General features: G+C 30.0%; 1 protein-coding gene across 36 annotated transcripts in view; it reads right to left on the bottom strand.

Moving 5' to 3' along the window:
- Positions 1-1,245: 1,245 nt before the first annotated feature.
- Positions 1,246-20,773, bottom strand: part of LOC139510105 (poly(rC)-binding protein 3-like) — a 112,578-nt gene continuing 93,050 nt past the window's right edge. For 12 of the 36 annotated variants that reach the window (XM_071296362.1, XM_071296371.1, XM_071296363.1 and 9 more), the window contains 7 exons: positions 19,607-19,735; positions 17,657-17,776; positions 12,951-13,023; positions 12,279-12,362; positions 11,536-11,686; positions 11,068-11,187; positions 1,246-8,679 (listed from right to left, as the gene is read on the bottom strand). In XM_071296362.1, the coding sequence (XP_071152463.1) occupies positions 8,283-8,679; positions 11,068-11,187; positions 11,536-11,686; positions 12,279-12,362; positions 12,951-13,023; positions 17,657-17,776; positions 19,607-19,735 (1,074 nt within the window). In that variant the 3' untranslated portion in view covers positions 1,246-8,282. Of the gene's footprint in view, positions 8,680-10,251; positions 10,296-11,067; positions 11,188-11,535; positions 11,687-12,278; positions 12,363-12,950; positions 13,024-17,656; positions 17,777-19,606; positions 19,736-20,773 lie in introns of all 36 variants that reach the window. The other 24 variants (XM_071296389.1, XM_071296390.1, XM_071296394.1 and 21 more) reach the window with 7 other exon arrangements.

The following is a 20,773-nucleotide window of genomic DNA, read 5'->3' as shown; positions in this document are numbered from 1 at the left end:
GATTTAAAAGTTTAACCGCTTGCTTGAGCAATGTTAAGGGGTTAACTATGAACAAGAGATCTTTGCCTCATCTTAACTTCACTCTATTTGTTGGTTTGTTGGCAGTATCTGTTCATTATAAAAAATGATGTGGTATGATTTCCAATGAGACAACTCTCCACTAGAGACCAAAAGACATAGGAGTTTACAACTAAAGGTCACCGTACAACCTTCAACAAAGGCAAAACCCATACCATGCACAATCACTCATTAAAGGCACAGAAATAAAAATGTATGCTATATTGTTTGAAATGAGTTGAATATTCAATAAAGGATGAGAATGTTGGAGCTGCATACAACTGATGCATAAATACACATGGTACTACTAATACACAAACATCAGTCCATCATTGGATTGATTGATTCAGTGTTGTTTGTCTTACAAAGTTGACATTACTGATCAACATCAAACTTGGTTATGCAAATTGTATGGGACACACAAAATGTATCAAGTGCTTGTTGTTTCATTTTCTCGTACTGTGCCGTTTTGTTCCAGTGGGTACTGTAGAGGGAGCTTTAACATGTGTAAACTTATTATTATTCAATAGGTATATTTTTTTCTTCTCAGATGATTTTTTGCAATTTTCCAGACTGAAAATCATGGTTGTTGAAATCTATTATGTTTTTGTCAGTCCTGGTTGTTAATACATCGTTTTCTGAATTCTATTATAAAAACACTCCAGATTTATGGTGGTACTTGTCAAAATTTGCTAGTCAGGTCAAACCCATTTAATGAATATTAACATTTCTGAATTAGTTATGATTGTTGTGCACTCACAAAGAAACCTTAATCCAAACATATGTTCATTTTTACATGTCATGTCAGGGCTTTTTATAGCTTATTATATATATATATATATATATAATAAAAGTTTTGCTCATTGTTGAATGTTGTACAGTGGCATAATCCTTCAGAATCATTGGATAGTTGTCTCAATGGCAATTATACTATGTCTTTTATTTTCATACAAATTCTTATTCAAAGTCCTGAGGTTCCTCCTAATATGTACATGTAGCCAATGTTTTTTTCTTGTTTTTTATTTGAGGAACTCTATATGTGTTAACAGATCTTCGGTAGAATCTGTAACTTGCCGTGATATATACAAAAGTTGCCCATCATTTACAATAAAGAATTGACTTCTAGTTTTTTTGTTTGTTTTATGTTGTTGTTGGCTTGTGTGCTCCCTATAAATAACAAACAATAAGTAAATCTTAAGAGGTGCAGCACCTTTTTAATGACTTTTCATCATGATAATAATAAATAAATGATAAATAGTTATGATGATAATTACCCTTTTGGAAAACAGTCCGATTTCACTTCACACATTTTCACATGTAAAAAACCTCTCTGGTCCCATTTATAAACATTCATTACGGTCACTCTCTATAAGTACGAAAAAGTACAGTCACATGGGAAAATTAAAACACTAAAATACTGTTAAGTCTCAAACTTCTCAAAGATAATAGGACATAATTTGGTAAATGGGAAAATACATTGAGTCTCTTCTATAGCAAAACAATGAAGTTGAAATGACGTTAGCAGAAATGAAAATGATCTTACAACCTAGCTGCGTTCTGCTTTAAATATTTTAATTTGTTTTATAAAATTTAATCATGTGGCTGCTGAGCTTTTAAGTTTCCCCCAGTTTCAATTATAGGATGAATGTCAATAAATGGGTTCAGAAATTATATAAAATTACGTAGATTTCTACAAAAAAAAAAAAACAACAAATCAATTCAATATACAAGATTCAACAGTTATATACAATATGTCAAAAGAACACAAAACAAAAAGTATACCCCATAATAAATTCCCAACATACCCCTAACACAATAATCCCTTGATGTACCCCATAAACAAAATATTACCTGTCAAAGGTAACAAATCTCTATGTTTAGAACTGAACTGGAAAATGCTAATTACGCGGGGATTGAGAATTATGAGTATATTTTCCATCAACATATTAAAAGTGCATTTTCATCATTTATTAAACAAAACTGTTAAAAATACTACAAAATGTTTATCATAAAAATCAAATGATTAAAAATAAAGGATTGTTACATAAGCTATAGAAGTACCCCCATTTTAGGCAGACATTTTGATATCCTCTTCAACTAGACATTTGATATCTATTACTTGAACAACATGGTAACACCTCAGTCTTTATGTCAAACAAATGGTGTGATGTCCTCATTGAGAATATATACTTTAGTTAACAGTCAAAACAGAACTCCTGTACAATGACAAGTAATGAATATTCATTAGTATTCTAAACCTGTATTCATGAAACACTTGTCAAATCTGGATCAAAATCTTAAGGTGTTCCAAGTGTTGACATATTTCACTAAATAAAGGATTGTTAATGTTTCTGACCTGCCTGTCTATAATTGAAGTACTTCAATAACTTGAATCAATCATTTGATATGTATATGTTTAAGTTTAATTAATTAGGACCTCAAATTCAAATTACATTTCTTAATTCTGCACTAGGGTATTTTAAATACAAAGAAAACAAACATTTTTTCAGATTTGAATCATTTCTTAGTAAATCTCTGTGCAGGACATACGGCAGGGGAGATTCCTTAAAAGTGAAACAAATTTCAAAACTTTTGATTCACAAAAGACCTAGGGAGAATATTTTGATCCACAAAAGACCTAGGAAGGATATTTTGATCCACAAAAGACCTAGGAAGGATATTTTGTTGCAAAATAAAAATGATTTTCCATTTCACATTGTCAATCAATGGTTGTATAACAATGCACACATATTACACATTGTCAATCAATGATTGTATAACCATGCACACATATTACACATAATTTATCACAGTCGTAATATTACAATATATATATGCCATTAGCTGTCATCGTGGTGTGAAGCTGAGATATGCTTTTTTTTTTAGTACAAGTTTTCATTGCTACTTCGATACAAGTTAAAAAAAATAATCAAGTTTTCTTGAACTTTCTTAAAAGTTATCATTCTATTGCAATTCTGACTTTTGATAAATTATAAACATAATTTAACATGAATTATATCTTACTTTTTTGTAAAGATCTGTTCCGTTTTCCATAAAAAATTTTTTTTTCATATTTTAGCTCAGCATAAAGGAATGCTTTATGAACAAAATAACTTGCTTCCAAAATTTTAAAGAAATATGTTATTTAAAATGAAATAAATGTTTTCTATAAGACGACCAACTCAGTAAATATTTGTATAAATAGTAAAAACAAAATGTGCAAATATTTGACTGAGTATGAAAATATGACAAATATTGCACTATAAAACAACCTAATTTTGGCTATGTAAAGTCTGGCTTCACAATCAAGCCATAATATGCTTGTAAATTTATAAAAATTTAATTTATGCTTTCAATCTGAAAAAAATATGTAAATGATTCTCATTGAAATATTTTTGGCATGAAAAAAAAAACATTAACTGAATGCTATTTCAAGAAAGACAACTCTGTAAAAACTTTTGGTCTTTTTTCCAATCAAGTCAGACACTGAACTTTTTAAGTGCTGATTGTCTTTTAAAAATAACAACAAGTGATAAAATCTATTAAAATCTATGGTCCTCTCCACATTTAACGAATTCCCATTCCGCACATCTCTGATGTTATCCTAAAAATAGAAGAGTACGAACAGGTTTAAAGATTAGACAGATAAAGAAGAACTGTTTGAACAACTTGGAACACAAAAACTTTTGGCAATAAACAATAAATGGCAGGACAATGAACTGGGGCTATTAGAGTTGGACCCCTTAATAAAATGTATTTTTATAAATGGCAGGATTTTCAACAATCTCTCTCTAATTTCTACTTAATAAACTAACAAACCATCCACATTAAAATATTATTTTTTTTTACAAAATTGCACTCACTACCCTTGTAAAAAAATAAATGCCATTAAAGATGTAAGTCAAGTTATCAAAATACTGAAAATAGAGGTATCTATGTTAAAAAAAAAGAACACTATAGCATTTTATGATAATCTTGGGTTAACTTAAGTTTAGAAAATTAGAAAAAAACAATGACTTAACCCTTTATTTTCCAACATCCAATAAGGAAGCTTTTTGTAAAATGAAGTATATTATTTTCTTGTTTAACCAAAGACCAAAAGTAACCAAGATTATCAGAAAACTTACAGACTAGAAAGAACTAAGTATTGAAAGCACCCAATTATATTCCAGGAATAAATAGAGTAAAATGATATTTAGACAAGCCATCATTCCAAGCAATAAAATTCTACTAACCAACCTATACCACATACATACAGGACAAGAACTATGGCAATGGAATTAATTATGTACAACCTGAACACTAGAATCAACCCATGTTTGCTAGATCACTCAACTGTAAGGTCCAAATGAAGTTTTCAATATAACGTTTGTATTGAAAATGATTTAATAAATCATGGTTTTGACTTTTGAGTAGTACTACAAAATTAATTATGTTAGAAAAATTAGCTTTAAGAAGTGAATGTGAATTGCCTGTTGACTGAGGTTTGAGTTCCTACAGTATAACTATAATGGAAAGAGGAACAATTTAGTGCCAAGCAGCAATTTTCCCCAGTATGCAGAGTTCCTTCTGAAAGCATTGTGCAATAATTCCAAATGGCATTTATTCAAACAACCAAGTCATGGCACATACTACTAATTTAAAGTGTTAATTTTCTATAGAAGGAATAACAGTACTAATTTGTGAACTCTGCAGACAATTTTCTTTATCCTTTTTACTTACCAAAGAAAATATAAAATAATTGAAAAATGATGCTCCCATTTGCCTTTTACATATCTACATAATTTTTGTTATTGTGATCTCTAGCTGACATGGGTAGAATTTATACAAGAAAAAACTTCAAAAAAGTGTGACCAAAGTTTGGCATTCTGTTTTGAACAATTTTCAAAACATTTAAAAAAAAATAAAAACTTTAAACATTTAAAAATACTGCACTTAAAATTCAAAATCTATGATATATGTGACTTTATATATAAATAAAATGCAAGTTATATATATATATTTGTATCTTTATGATAAACCCACAACAATCTGTGATTAATATTGCAAACATAATGCTTTATATTGCAGCAAACCAATCAATTATGCAAATCACTAAAGCTGAGGTACTCAAAAGGGAATTAAAGATAATTCAAAACATATATATGACTCTATACAAGCTTTAAATGTTTGGTAGGTTCCAGTAGATTGTCTATCTGCTGCTTCGAGCTGATTTACTATGTAACTCATTTGACGACTTGGTATACCTATGACCTCTGTTTTAGGTATTGGCCAATTTAATCTACAGTTCATCATGTCTTGATACCTTAAGTTTAAACATAAAACTGGCAAACAGAGAATTAAAAAAACCCAGCAGGTCACCGGTTTTTTCTTATTGACTTTAGGGTACTATAGTAATATAAATCTTAAGTCTATATCAGGACTTTGAGGAGACAGAGTTTTGTAACTTTCAAGAGTCATACATTGTTCATGCAAAACAAGATTTAAGTTTTAAAATGGAATATTGCAAATATTGGGACTAAATAATGTACATAAATCTTATATAACAAAATATAATGAGCATCAGGTATGGATAAAAATCCAACTTCTTGAGACATATTTCTAAAACAATTACTTGTCAGCCTTACTGAATAAAATAAAGGTTTCTTTGTGGGAAATAAAACCCATATTGAACATTTATGAAAAGAAATTCCAAGTTTATTTTAACAAATAGTTGAACTATGTATAGAAAACTACAAAACTGAATAAACTTATTAATTTTACATTTTTCTGGAACTTTAAATAATGTGTAGATTGAACTAGACCTATAATATTTTTGCTACTGAATAAATATATTGATGATTTTTCCAGAAAACACACAAATCCTTCTGTACAATTTGTACTATGTGAAGGTAACAAGTAATTGTTTCATTTGGATTTATGTAAATACTTGTCAATTAACAAATACCAAGGGGAAGAAATATTTGGCAAGCATCAAGTTTAAACAATGAACCTATATAAAAACTGAACTACTTTCCTAATAATACAAGTTTTTTGTTCACATCAACTAAATCAGTAATATTTTCAAAGGATTTCTGTCTATTCAGCACCTTATATTATATAAACTTTTATTATTTTTCTACTTCTCTTTAGGGGGTTTTAATCACTTTACTTCCATTCACCAAAAGATTAAATAAATTTGTGGTTTCTAATCCAATGATAAAAAGTTCAGGTAATTTTTCAACAAGTATCAAAAATGTTTTTTAATTTGGCCTATTTTACGTTTTCTTGTAAAGACCTTTTCATTTCGTTTTATGAAAACATGCTCAAATAGTGTCACTTGTTGATGGCAAAATGTAACATTATCCCATAAATATTGATGTTTCTTATGTTCAATTTTTTGATAGAAAATTGATCATTATGCCATCCACAGCATTGTCTCAGCATGTCTGGATGTTATAATAAGAATATCTGCCGTTTCTGATATGGACAAATGACCTGTATATAAGTTAAGACTAAAGATATAACTATGGAATACAAATGACTTAGAATCTGGCTAAATGCCCTTGAAACAAAAAAAATGGCATTAAACAAAAAATACACTGCTACCCTGATAAAATTGACGGATGATTTTTTTCATTTGGAATGTTAACCTTCTAATGGATGACCTTATATACCTAAATATACATACATAACACCATAACTGTACTGATAATCATCAGTTTTATGAGTATACATTTTTTCTATGTGCTAAATGTTCAAGTGAAATAAAATGTGCCGGTCAAACTATGATGGTCAGATTGTAATGCAGTAATACAGCAGTACCACCAGTCATGATATCTTAAGGTCAAAGGTCTTTAGAACTGTACAAAACATTCACTACTGGACAATTCCTGATGATTAAATGGCATATAAACCAAAGAGAGATAACTCTGTGATCCTTAAGTCTTTAACAATCAAAGTCCTGGTAATACTGCTGGATACTAAATTATTATCTTATTTGGGAGCACATAAAACATAATGGAAGTATCCATATTTGAATATCACAAATGATTGGAAAGTGTTATCTTGTGTAAAATTGAAAAGCATTATGGGTAATCATCCCAAATTGCCAGCCATTTGAATGTTTAAGAGTCTTTTAATCGACTTTACACAAGATGTACTAAAAATCATTAGAAATTCTATTGCACTTTTTAACATTAATCATACTAAAGTTTAAAGCACTATCATGCACAAATTCATTAACTCATTGTAAGATTAAGAAATCTGATAATTCAATGAATTTAAATATTAAACAAGAAAGTTGGAATAACTGGTACCATACTGAAAATTTAAAGTATAGCATGCTGGCTTATATTAACATTGCCATAACAGTACAATTTTTTGATACAAAAAAATAAATTATATTTTTCATGAATATGTAAGAAACTGCTTATTAAATATAACAACTATTAAAACGTCTGTATACATGCAGGTTAACATAGATTGGACACATTCTGGCTAATCATAGGAAAAATATAACTCCTACACACTTTATACAGCATTTTGGCGGAAAAAAATCAACAAAATGAAATCATTGAAGAATTGTGAAAAGATTCAAGTTGACAACACCAACACAACATTTATGATTTATTTTATAAAATAAGAAAAATAGATTATTTTTCTAATTGTTTTCGTCTTTTTTTATACACAAAATTGAAAATATAAAATTTGAATCAGTCAAGAAAATGGTGATATGTTTCTAATTAACAAGATTTTAACAATTACTTTAATTCATATCTATACTGCACACTAAATTGTGTAAATATATACATATCAAAAACAAACTTTTGGCAAAAAAAAATAAACCTTTAAATGTATTAACCAAAAATAAACATTTTAGCAATTATCAATAACTCTGATACATTTCTGTATGAATCTATCATATTCAATAATGATTTCAAAGGAAAACAATTTAACAAAATAAATAATGAGACAAAGTAACATAGGTCACATGACAAGCATGTGACCACATCACATCTATGTACAAACGGAGCAGCTCACTTCTTTCCGGTTGAACTAATTATCAGCATTCAAAGCTGCTTTTTAAAAATTCTTTCATAGCAAGGAGATCCTTGAAAAAAAGGCATTTAATTGTCAGCTTCTCTGATGAAAAATATGATGTAAAGCTGTATAATTATTCCTGTTAAGCACAACCATCAAGTGAGGTGCTCCGATTGTGTGCAATAACAATCAACACAAGACAGTTAGTAGGGTGCTATTTTCTTCCTCTCAGTCAACATAGCATTTGCTGCAACCCCGACTCGCATTTTATTCTGTTGTACAGGAGCCTGTCCTACTGTATCTATCATTCCAAAATACTGGCCCAGTTGATATGGAACTGCTGGCATTTGTTTCAAGGCATTCATGTTCATAGCATTCATGTTCATGGAGTTCATGTTCATAGAGTTCATGTTCATAGCATTCATGTTCATTGAGTTCATCGAATTCATGGAGTTCATGGCAAGTTGATTCAATGTAATTGCATACGGAGAGGCCTGCAGCTGCTGAGGGGACTGAACAACAGAGGTCAAGGGTGATGCAGATGTTGTTGGGATATTCGAGGTAGTCGGGTCAAGGGTCAAATTCTTATGCAATTCCATGCTGCAGAGAAAAAAAGAAAAGGGAGGGATCTGTATTAGAACAGGATAAACATAAAATCCACAAACCAGGCACATGTCTACATTATACACAATGCCAAATAATACTTTTAAAGTGTGAACTAAAACTATACATATAAATAATAATAATGGAATTTATAATTTCTTCAGCCCCATTTTAGTTATACTCATTTTCTTGAAATTAAAAAAGTTAAAATTCAGTCGACAAATATCTTTTGAAAGTGAAAGTAGCATATAATACAAACACTTAAGGGAGATAACTCTTTACAAGTCACCCGATTTCAATGGAACTGTGAAATAATAGTCTTGTATCTCTTGTTTTTGGCTGTTGTGTTTTCTCTTACCGATGCTAAATTCTTAATTATGAGATTGACTGTTCATTGCTTAATGTCAAGTGGCAATTTAAATACTTAAAAGATTTTCATAATATCAAATAGTATGACATCAGATACAATAGACAAAGTATCTGAAAGACATGTTTAGAACCCTTGTAAAAAAGTCTTCGTTCACCTTGTTATCAAGTAAGTGTTAAAAGAAGCTTATAACCAGAAGGAAAAAAAATTAGTGGAATTTTTAATAAATTTATAAAACAATCAAATTTGATTAACTAATCTTTGCATAATTCACATTAAGCTGGATATTTATTTAAGTATAAATTCTGACAAATGGTTCCTAGAAGTACTTAACATTTCCTAGAAAAATAGACAACTTGTTTTTGCTTACAATATAAAAATGTCCCAGGCCTAATTTGTTTGGATCTCTTCCCAACCTACAGAAGGCAACCCATCCATACCATGGATATAATTATTTTCATTCTGCCGACCTTGGTCCAAAGTGAAAATAGTTTACAATAAAACAAATAAATGTTTATAACAGATTAATGTATCTTAACAAATTGCTGTGCTTTATTAAGGTCTGGTTTTTGCAAAAAAATTCAGATAGTCTACTTTTTAGTATTTTCACAACAAAATGATTAACACCTATTCTTGACAATTATCTATTTGAGCAATTGATTCATTTTTTTGTGCATGTCAAATAAAACAAGAAACATTTTGTGAATATGAAAAAAAAATATTAATTTTCTAAATTATTTAAAATCTTTTTAACTTCTGCATAATATTGTCAATTTTCAGAGCTAAGTTTTATAAATATCTGTTGAAACAAGTAATATACCATGCAGAAAAAGCCAAGAATTGTATAAAAAGGACAGAATACTGTTATTTAGGAAGATTTTTTTACAAAAAACATGCTATGTTAATAATGAAATATAAAAACTGTTCTCTAGACACAAATTACAACAATTATCTGGGAAGGAAAACAGGAGAATTACAAAAATAACATTTTATAACAAAGAGGATATCACTAAGTGCAGTTATGGCAATCAGACACGATTGAGGTTACCTCCCTTCAAAATGTTAGACGATTAAGATGCCTACAGGTATCTTAAATCCAGGCATCTTAATCTTCAGGGCAAGTGTATAAATATTGACCATAAAGCACAAGAACACATGGTATAAAACGGGGCAATTGATTGTGGAAGATGAATTTCATTTACCGTTATATTGTCACTATCAGTACCAAGGCTGGACATACATTATACTGCAAAGCAAAAACAGTTTTGCCTGAATTTTTTAAATCAATTTACACCAACCAAGGTGAAAAAAGACCACTAAGAATGTCATACTTTCTAATAATCAGAATAGTCTTAACTTATGATATAAAATTATCTATATACCATAAAACTTTCAAACGATTAATAAATCATCTTATTTGGGTCAAACAACAGCAGCTAATTATTTTGTTCTTAAATTTTGTTTACGCCTAACAATTCAACAATAATAGTTTTCTAATAGAACTTTATATCAAATTATCTTTGGCAGTGGAATTTTAAAATGTTTGTAATTTTGCAACAATCATTGAGCACTCAAATTAAGTAACTGCTGTTTTACTATAAAGTTAAGCAGTTGATAACCCCAAGCCTACACTCACCCCTACTGTTATATTTAAAGCAATATAAAACCATGCTTATTAAATTAATAATTAAATGTAGAATTATTCATTCTATTTTCATCTTAAATTAAGTGTTATTATCTAAATTCAATTCAAACGCCAAAGGTCTAGCACGTTACTGCACTCTCACAAGAAGATACATAATTTATTGTTCAATTATAAAAACAGGCAAAGTGAAAGACCTCATTTTCTTTATACATTGAAAAAAACTGCACAAACAATTCTTTACTTTGACTTACTTACTTACTGTTGGTGTGAATAATTAACAAATGATTAAGGCTCCCTGATATCTAATGCAACAGTCAAATCCTAATAAATGAGGTCTCCCACAATGTCTGACAAATATGTTTGTTATACTAACCTTGTGTTAATTAAATACTGTGCCAATCCAATGGTTTCTATTGTACCAGTAATTGTCACCTTACGGTCGGGGGACCCTTCCTCTGCATTGGAAATTTTTATCATAGCACCTGACATTTGTCTGAAATGAAAAAGAGGTTGATCGTTGAAATTCATCTTTCTATTATGCCATTACATGTTTCACTTCTTTCGCAAACAACATGACCATATTGAAAATGGATCTTTATGTATCTTTTTTAAAATAAATTAAGGTATGGGATAGCTCATTGTTGAAGGCTGTAACTTAACCTATAGTTGTTAATTTCTGTTTCATTTGGTCTCTTGTGGAGAGTTGTTCCATTGGCAATCATACCTCATCTTTTTTTTTGTAGAAGATATACTTGTTTATTTACCATATATATACATAAGCGATCTTCCTTTTCTATTGTAATTTGTACGTTTGCCAAGGATGAGCATTTCATCTATTTACCTGATTTCATTAATTTTCTGTCCCCCTCTACCAATAATACATCCTATTAAGTCGTTAGGTATGGAGATCTCATGTGTCTGTTGTGTATTCTGGGGAATAGCTGCCGGACTGGCATGTCTGTAGGCTACAGGAATACCAGGAGCATGATGCACTGAAAGAGAGAAAATTCATACATGAAATAATTGTAATATTTCTGCAAATTATATGGAATACAAATATTTTGCTTTGTTGTTTTGAGTTTTTTTTCTTCAGATACTTGATCTAGTATGGAGTATGATGAAGTGGATACCAGCTCCCTTACTTTATATCATCAGTTCTGTATATATTGTTGATTCATTTGTTGTCATGGGTTACAACCAATTTCATGGATGAAGAAAAAAATAATTTGGAAGATATTTGATTTTATTAGTCTAAATATAAGCAAAATTTGTTCTACACCTAACATATAAATTCAATTTCATCTATACCCACAAAATTTACGAAAACTGGTATCCCGCTAAAAATAATGAATCCTCAGTTACCAAATGTGTAGACTCTGAAAACATCTGTTCTGCATCTATTTCTCAGAAAAACAGATGGTGGTATCACCATTACAAAATATTTATTATTACAATAATCATGTCTTTTGACTAGTCTACAAAATGTTATAGATGTAATTCTCTTTTAGTTTGTTTTTGAAATACGATGCATTGTGTTCCTTTATTTACTGATTTTAATCAAAACAAAGAATAGAATCTACTTGCTTCTGTCTGTTACGAAATAGTTTGCTTTCTTTTGATTACAGAGAAAATCATTAGTTGTTCCCTGGTACCAAGGGACTTGGCATGCTGTAAATATAGGGGTGAAATAGGTCAAAATATTTGCTTATTGCTCCAAATGCAGATGTCAAGAGATTTTTTATCATGTAGTAGCAAGTATGACTGGACATCTGATTTCCTTAATATATTCTGAAGTTTTGTTTGATATTTTTCCCCTTTTTTCTCTATGTAATTGCAAAGTCCAAAATCCTCATGTTCTTTGCACATTGCATCATAATATTTATTTTAAAATTCAGAATTTATCAAGTGTCAATAAATGTTAGTACTGTTTTTTAATGTCCCTAATGATTTTGAAGTATTTTATTATGTGTCCAGAACATTTTCTCTATAATGGTTTGACCTAATCATTATATCAGGTTAGTGAACAGATTATAAGGATTGTATCTAGGATTTAGACAAATAAATGGGTCAACCACCCCTTGTCTAGCAAAAAAAGGAAGAAATTGTTTCCATTAATTAAACACAAATTCCATAAAGTCCAATAATAATATTCTCTCTTTGTGTCCTTTCTATCTCCAAATATTTCATAACTTTTGAGGGGCAATTACATTTAGTTCAATCCTAGATTCAACCGTGATATTATCGTAAGAGACTTACTTGGAAGTAAAGGTTGTGATGTTGGAATTATTGGAATACCCTGCTGTAATGATATCTGATGTAATTTGTTCATCTGAAATATAGAAAAAAGTAAAATTACAAAAATACTAAACCCCGGAAGAAAATTCAAAACAGAAAGTCCCTAATCAAATGGAAAAATCAAAATCTCAATCACATCAAATGAATGGACAGCAGCTGTCATATTCCCGACTTGGTACAGGCATTTTCGTATGTACAAATTGGTGGATTAAACTTGGTTTCAAAGCTAGCTTAACCTCTCGCTTGTATGACCTTCACGTAAAATTCTATATATGCAATACAATATAACTATTAAAGGCTTGGTACTCTTGTTGTCATAGTTAATTCGGTAAAAACGCTTGGCTTTTGTTGTCATAGTAAATTTGGTAAAAAGCTTGGCATTTCTTTAATAGTTATCCCATAAGGACGCGGTGTGTCAGTGTAAGATCATCCCGATGGCCGGAGGCCAGAGGGTGATCTTACACTGACACACCAAGTCCGAATGGGATAACTATTTTACATCCCAGCTGTTTTAGATTAGACGAAAAACCATTTACATTTCATAAAATCTATTTTAGAACGCCACACAACCATTATTATATACTTTATATATTACTATATGATGTATACCCTTTATGACCCCCTAACACGAGGAGTAGATATCAAACAATGTCAACTCGCCCCACTGGCCAATCGGCCCACACTGTATCGCCACTTTATGAAAAAATCGCCCCACGCTGGTGACCGACTCGCCCAACTTTAAAAAAGTGTAAAATCAAATTGAACAATCAGTCTGACAACTCATTTATTAAACGAAAAGTGTTTAAACCCCACTGAATAAAGGTCTGCCAACTCGCCCCAGTTATAAAAATATCTTGCTTCCTTTAAGTATATTAATTTTCTTAAAGTTCGTATCGAGTCGTCCTGGTTAAGTGGTATGTGTCGTGGCTTGATATGCTAAAGGTCTTGAGTTCGAATCCCAGCATATACACTGGATTTTTTCTACGTGAATTTTGATAGATAGTCTTCTATGTATAATTAATTATAAGTTTTATACTGGATTTGACATTCCCGCCAAAATGTTACAGAACAAAGGAAAGCATGCATAACAAAGAAACTTAAACTGGGGTGATCTGGTAGGAGTGATCCGGCTCAGATCACACCTGTTAGAACAAAGGAGCTGGGATGTAAATTCATAGCAACACCTGTGGAAATCATATTGAATCATTGGTAGAAATATTGTCTTTTCAATATATCTGAAAATTTCCAATTTGTGATTAGTTTGACTGCAAATGAACATTCTTAAACTGATTTTTTTTGTATCATCATTAACAGTATTATAGACATGCTAATCAAATCATGTAGTAGAATTTATACATTTTCTCTTCCCAGAATTTTTGATAGTGTTAGGTTTAGAACCACATCCTTAATTACAGAGACTTTGTTTGTCATGGCTGTCAGTTAGCCTTCAACAAATGTTTTTTAAAATCCCTTTGGTATTTTACACCATTTTTTACACCACTTTGAACAAAGTTTGAGGTATATAGACCTTGAAATCTCCTTAGTCAAGTAGCAGGTTGCATACTTCTTCTAGAAATACAGATCTGGTAACAAAATGTAGGAATATTTTTTTAAAGCTTTTTTTTTTTTTGTAATACCGATATATGAAAGTATCAAAAATAGTGCAACAATAGAAGACTACATGTCATATTACAAATGTAATAATTACTAATTTACAAATAGGTTGACACTATCACACTGCACTATATAACGACTGGGATTCAATCATTGTTGAAGACTATACAGTGAATATTATCTTCTTTGTGTGTTATTTAGTTACCCGTCATTCAATTAAGGTGAAATTTGCATTTTCACCTTTATTTTTTTTGGAAAGTTCCTTTGATCTTTTTATTATTTGAATAAATCAGAATAAAATCTCACAATTTATATATCCATAAAATAACAGGTCTTTTCAATGGTGGGTTACTGTCTCCTTGATATTTATTTACCAGAGATTTTTTTTTATACATACCTGACTGACATTAAGAAATAAAACTAAACATAATAAAAGGCCATTTCCTTCTATGTAATGTATCATTTCTACCTTGTTAAGATGATTTATTTATGATTTCCTATGAACTTGTATACTGACTGTATAATAATAATTCATTTTTCTTATTCAGCTTTGATGATGACAAGCAAACAATATATGGTACATAAAGTTTGACATTCAAACGCTTCCAAGACTAATATCTTTTGAAGAAGACGGTAATCCCCTACGATGACAATGGTATTTTCATTGTAGAAATGTCATAAAAGGAAGGAATGCAAATCAAATATTTTTTTTTAATATTGTAAAAAATCAATCATAATCCATTATATATATATATCTCATTTTGAATATATCTTATTAATTGTGTAGGTAGATATTGTATTAATATTGTTTTATTTCCACTAGTGGATCAAAGTTATGAGAAAAGGAAGCATCCTGATAGCTCATGTTTTTTTGTCATGAAGAATCCTAATAGCTAATGTTTAATGTCATGAAAAGGTTAACATTGTATTAAAGATATGTAAACTTTAAAACAGTGTCTTTGTGTTTTAAAAACTATAAAAAACAAACTATAGTTATATGCATGTATGCTTGATATTCAAATCCAGCAAACTGTAAGATTCCTTTTCGATTTTGATTTGTTTTTAAAGAAATACAAGATTGTATGGTTGTTGCAGAGAACAAGTCATCAACTAAATGTATCTTCATTTTGCTACTAATAAAAATGAAATAAAGTTTTCTAAAGATATGTTTAATGTAAATGCTTTTATTGTCTAATGTGGCCAACTAAAAAAAGCCATACTTGGTGTTTTCGAACAAAACTGTAAAACCTTTGTTTCAATGTTTTTTTAATGTAAACATGATAGATAATTGTCTCATTTGAAGTCGTACTACAACTCCTTACTTATATATTTAGACTCTTTCCACTTTGGACATATCAGGCCTGATCAATTGTCAATATCAAAGAAAGTGTCCTGTACTTCTATCAAATTGTATACAAAACTTGCTGAGGTTCAATTGTCCTCTGAAAACGTGAGAAATGTCTAATCCTTCAATATCTAAGCTGCTTATAAAATGTGATGTCGACAGTGGTGTTGTGTTGTTATAAAAATAATACCTCTGGATAAAAAAAAGACAGAAAACGTCTGCCTACAGACTGATAGTAAATAGAAATAATGCAGTACAAAACAGGAAAGCCTATGGATTAGTGACGATCGTAAGGGATTTAATTTCACGCACTTTATATTCCATATAAGCAGGATTCATTATACCAACGAAGCAGGATTTACATGATATTTTGTACCGAGTAATGAAAAGCTCTCTCTTTGTTATCATCAGTCTTAAAAGATATAAGGTTAATATCCTTCCTATGTTAACTGGTTCACATTTATTTTGCTCAGTTCTGTTTCCTTGTATAACAGATTTTATATGACTTAAAAGGCTGTTAGCAGAATATTTCAGCACTCAAATATACATGGCCAGTCCTTTAGTTTAATATATTGCGTCAGTATCACAGTCAACTAAAATAGACCTCTATAATATGACAACTCCCTTACTATACACTTCGAGTGCCAAATCGGTTATTTTTGCATTAAATTCTCAGTCTTAATTTGTAAGTGATGCATGTTGTTGCTGTCATTAGTCTGTAGTTGTCATGGTGTTTCTGAAGTACTTTTTCACATCATAATTATAAAACTATTATTAACGAAATACTATCTCCATGTAATTAATTTCATATTTAGATTATTTCTGTGTCAATGAAGACTTTTTTTGTCCGTGACATGATTACCTTTAATATGACAATCCAAATTACGTAACACTTTTGCTATTTAAAGAGCAAAAGCATTGTGCAACACATCAATGGAAGATGGCATTTGTCATTTTGTAAAATGCATCCCCCTTTATTCGATCTAAAAGCATGATTTCTTACTGCATGTCCACGTTACACAATAGTCAATAGGTAACCATTAAAAGATCAAACTGTAGTATATTCATGTAAGTCAGCCATCTTTTCAGAGAAAAGTGTATAGTAATTGTTTGATGTTATAATGCGGTTATTATGTACAACACATAGCTACAGGCTACAAAACAGCTGTCTATATATAGGGGTATGTTTGACTTGAAGCATTAGTTCACAACACCTTGCCATTATTGTCACAAGGGCAAGAAGAAGCTAAGGTTTAAAAAAGACAATTTTATAATAACATAGATATTTTTCTCAAGCATGGATTCTTCTATTGGAGAAAATTTAATGAAGAATTTTTTTATGACATTATTCCTGATTCTTTTTTCAAATTTTTATAGAATATTTATCTCAAACAAACCATAATTCTTTTTTTCAAATTTTTTGAGTATATTTCATATGGCAAAAAGTTCCAACTTCAAAAATGCTAAAAATCTTCGAACTGTCTTGAGAAAAATACATCAATCTATATATCAAAGTTAAAAGTACTGAACTCTTAAATTATATATGCTTCAATTTTGTATAAAAGACCAAACCACACAGTTAAAATAATCAAGATTTTGAAAAAAAAATTTGTATACTTTTAAATTGTATAATTAATAAATTTTTGAAAAAGCATACATATATGATTTAAGATTCAGTTAGGTTACTATAGCGATAAAGTGTACTCACCTCTGGTATTGTCAGTGGTATCTGCCCACCCGGAACTGTATATGCCTGACCCCCAGTGAAGATTACTGGAGGGACAACGGGTTTTGGACGGTATTGGATTGTTGCTCCCTTGGGAGGGGACTGCAGAGGAAAGAGGAAAGGAACCAAAGGTTAAAGGTAACATCGACAGGAAGTAGTTATAGCTACAAGTTTCGGTACTAAATTAAGTCAAGGAATTAAGCAATAACCATGGAAACATTGAGGGAGACAGGCATTTATTAATCCCGAGTTTGACTGCTGGAAAAATTTACAGAAAAAAATGTGTTTATCTGAGATTATACTGAACATTAAAACACGATAAATAATCCTGCACCATTCTTCTCAAACTTGTGCTTTTTAAATATGATCTTTATCAATATATAAATAGATTTATAAAAAATTATAAATACATTGAAAACAGATTCTGTATAACAGTAATTTTTCCTTCTAAAAACTAATAAAAAATAATTTGGCAATGAAATTTATTTTTCAAAAAATTAAACACGAAATGAAACAAATCTTTACAATTTTCAATATGCATGATCCATAACTGAAGGGAATATCAATTAAAGTTTTCAGCACAAGTTATTAGTGAAAATGGGCATTTTTGTTAATTCATGCCACTAATTGCAGCGTTATATATTTTTATCAATTATAAACATGCCTAACTATATAAGATTGCCTGTTTTTCCTAAAAAAATAATATTGGATGTAATAAAAAGTATATGATAAATAAGCCTGTTTAACATTAAGTTATTCTTGCTAGTCATCTAAACTTATTATTAGTTTTATACTTCATTAGCAAGACTTTCAATCAAAGCTGTGATTTTAAATGAATATTTCAATTCTTGATGGAAATGTAAAATTTTAAGCAAAGCAATAGGCAAATAATCAAATTTTAATTTTTATAATGAGAAACTGTGTTAAACTTTCATTCATTACATGTTTGACTCATATATAAAGAAAGATTCGTCTCAAAAGGAACACATATAAAAAAAAATGGTCAGGAAACAACCCCTAATAAGCCCCATTATGATATTTCAAAATATTTATATATGCGCAGGGCCAATTTTGTTATTGCTATTTTATTCAGAGTGAAAATGCACAGTGTGCAGTTTCAGCTATTTCTATATTTTTCCGCATTAGAACTTGGATCATTAAAAAGTCTTTTTGCAAAATATCAATACTCTGCACGTTTTCCATTTAATCCTAAAATCTTTAATTTCTATAAAGAATCAAGCTTACTAAAAATTAATGTGATTTTATATCTTTTGCTTCATTTTGTTTAGCTGAAAGGCTAGAAGGTAATTGTTGCAAGTATAACTCAGATGTTAGCTGCTTTATCTTGATTATAGAAAGATTAAAAACAACCCTTTTATTTTTTCGGTTAATTTAGCACAAATTTTTTCTTCTAATTAGCAAACTATTATTATGTTCGAATGACTAGCAATTCTCATTATTTTAGTATACTGAATAAGACAATAAGGGAAAATTACATGGTATGTCTCGTATCCTGAATGACCAATCATTTACAAAGTTTCAAAATGTGAATTTTTTCTTTACTTTAATATAATATTTGCACAGCTAAATTTGACTTAGAAATAAACAGGAACAATATGAATTAAGATCTAATACGGCAGAGTTCAAAATATATCTACAACCTTTAATATTGGGTGATGAACTTGAACAATTCAATTTTGAAAAAACCTCTTTAAATATAAAGAATACCAGAAAAATAATTTTCTATATAACTTCAAAACTTTATCAGAAAGCTTTCCATCAAATTTTCAAAAGTGAAATTAAACTGAAAGAAACAATTTTGAACTCCTGCACTTTGAAGATTGAGAAACTCTTATAGATATATTGAATTTTTAATAAATGTATGATGAATACACAGTAAGCCTCTACATGACACAACATAAACACACGTACCTCCAACATGATGTTACAGATATTCTGTATACACGCTGTAATGGCGTCTGCTGTGCCTGACACAGTCACGGCTCTCTCTGTGGAATTCGGCAACATTTCTGATGCTACCTGTATCTGTGCACCCGTTGTCTGGAAATGGAAATGGAAATGGAATTTAATTAATTGATTTATTATGGCTTTTTCAACTTTCATTGAACGGAAGTTTTTGATGTTTTTTTCATGTTGGTTTCTATAGTACCGACTATCATGAAGAGAATTGTTCTATATAAAAAAATCTAAAAAATCCACTTAACATAGGGCTTTTAAGTTGAGGTTCAAGGTTTGAGGTCTTTAAAGGCATCACGGTCTACTTTACAGGACAAAATGATAAAACAGTGCAGTAACACTTCCAAAGAAAATTTTCTTAAGTAAATTTCTACATGTATAGCTATGAAATAAAATTTAGATTTCAGTCCACCATTTTAATCAGGTTCAACAAGATTATCTTTAGAATTTGGGCCACTTTTGCTTACCTATCTTTAGTTTATACGAAACCTATCAAGTAAATAGCCTGGCATTAAAAACCACACACACAATGACAGATAGGCTTATACTAAAAGACGTCACTCAATCCAAAAGAATCTAAAAACCAACATGTCTTAGTACTTGTTATAAAAAGGGTTACTACCAACCTACATAACAAAGTGAAAGGAAGATATGTCTACCTCTTATGAAACAGCTTTTACAAAGGAAACAGAGAGTAAAGCAGCTTAACCACAATACTTTCAGATCATTAAGACCTTAATGTCTATCCTTAACATAAACTCAAGTCAAATATGTTTGCAGTTTAGTAATCAAAGTATTGTAAATTCCATTGACCTACTTATATTTGTTTTGACCCTGTTTATTATTTCAGCACCCAAAGTGAATGCAGACCATAATTATTAAGTGTACACAAGAAGTTATTATAATTACTACAATGTGCTAACAAAAACATGACAAGATGATAGACATATTGCATTCATTAATAGATTTATATTTGAGGGAGTCCATCAAAATATTAGCCGTTCTATAAATACACATTGGCAACCTTCTCTGCCAAAAGTATGACAGATCCATAAGCAAGGAATCTAACACTCTCACATCTGATCATTAAATGATTTAGTAAATTAACAACACATGCCTCCA

The sequence above is a fragment of the Mytilus edulis genome, chromosome 2 (assembly GCF_963676685.1).
Source record: "Mytilus edulis chromosome 2, xbMytEdul2.2, whole genome shotgun sequence".
Lineage (NCBI taxonomy): Eukaryota > Metazoa > Mollusca > Bivalvia > Mytilida > Mytilidae > Mytilus > Mytilus edulis.
This window is presented reverse-complemented; position numbering and strand designations above follow the sequence as displayed.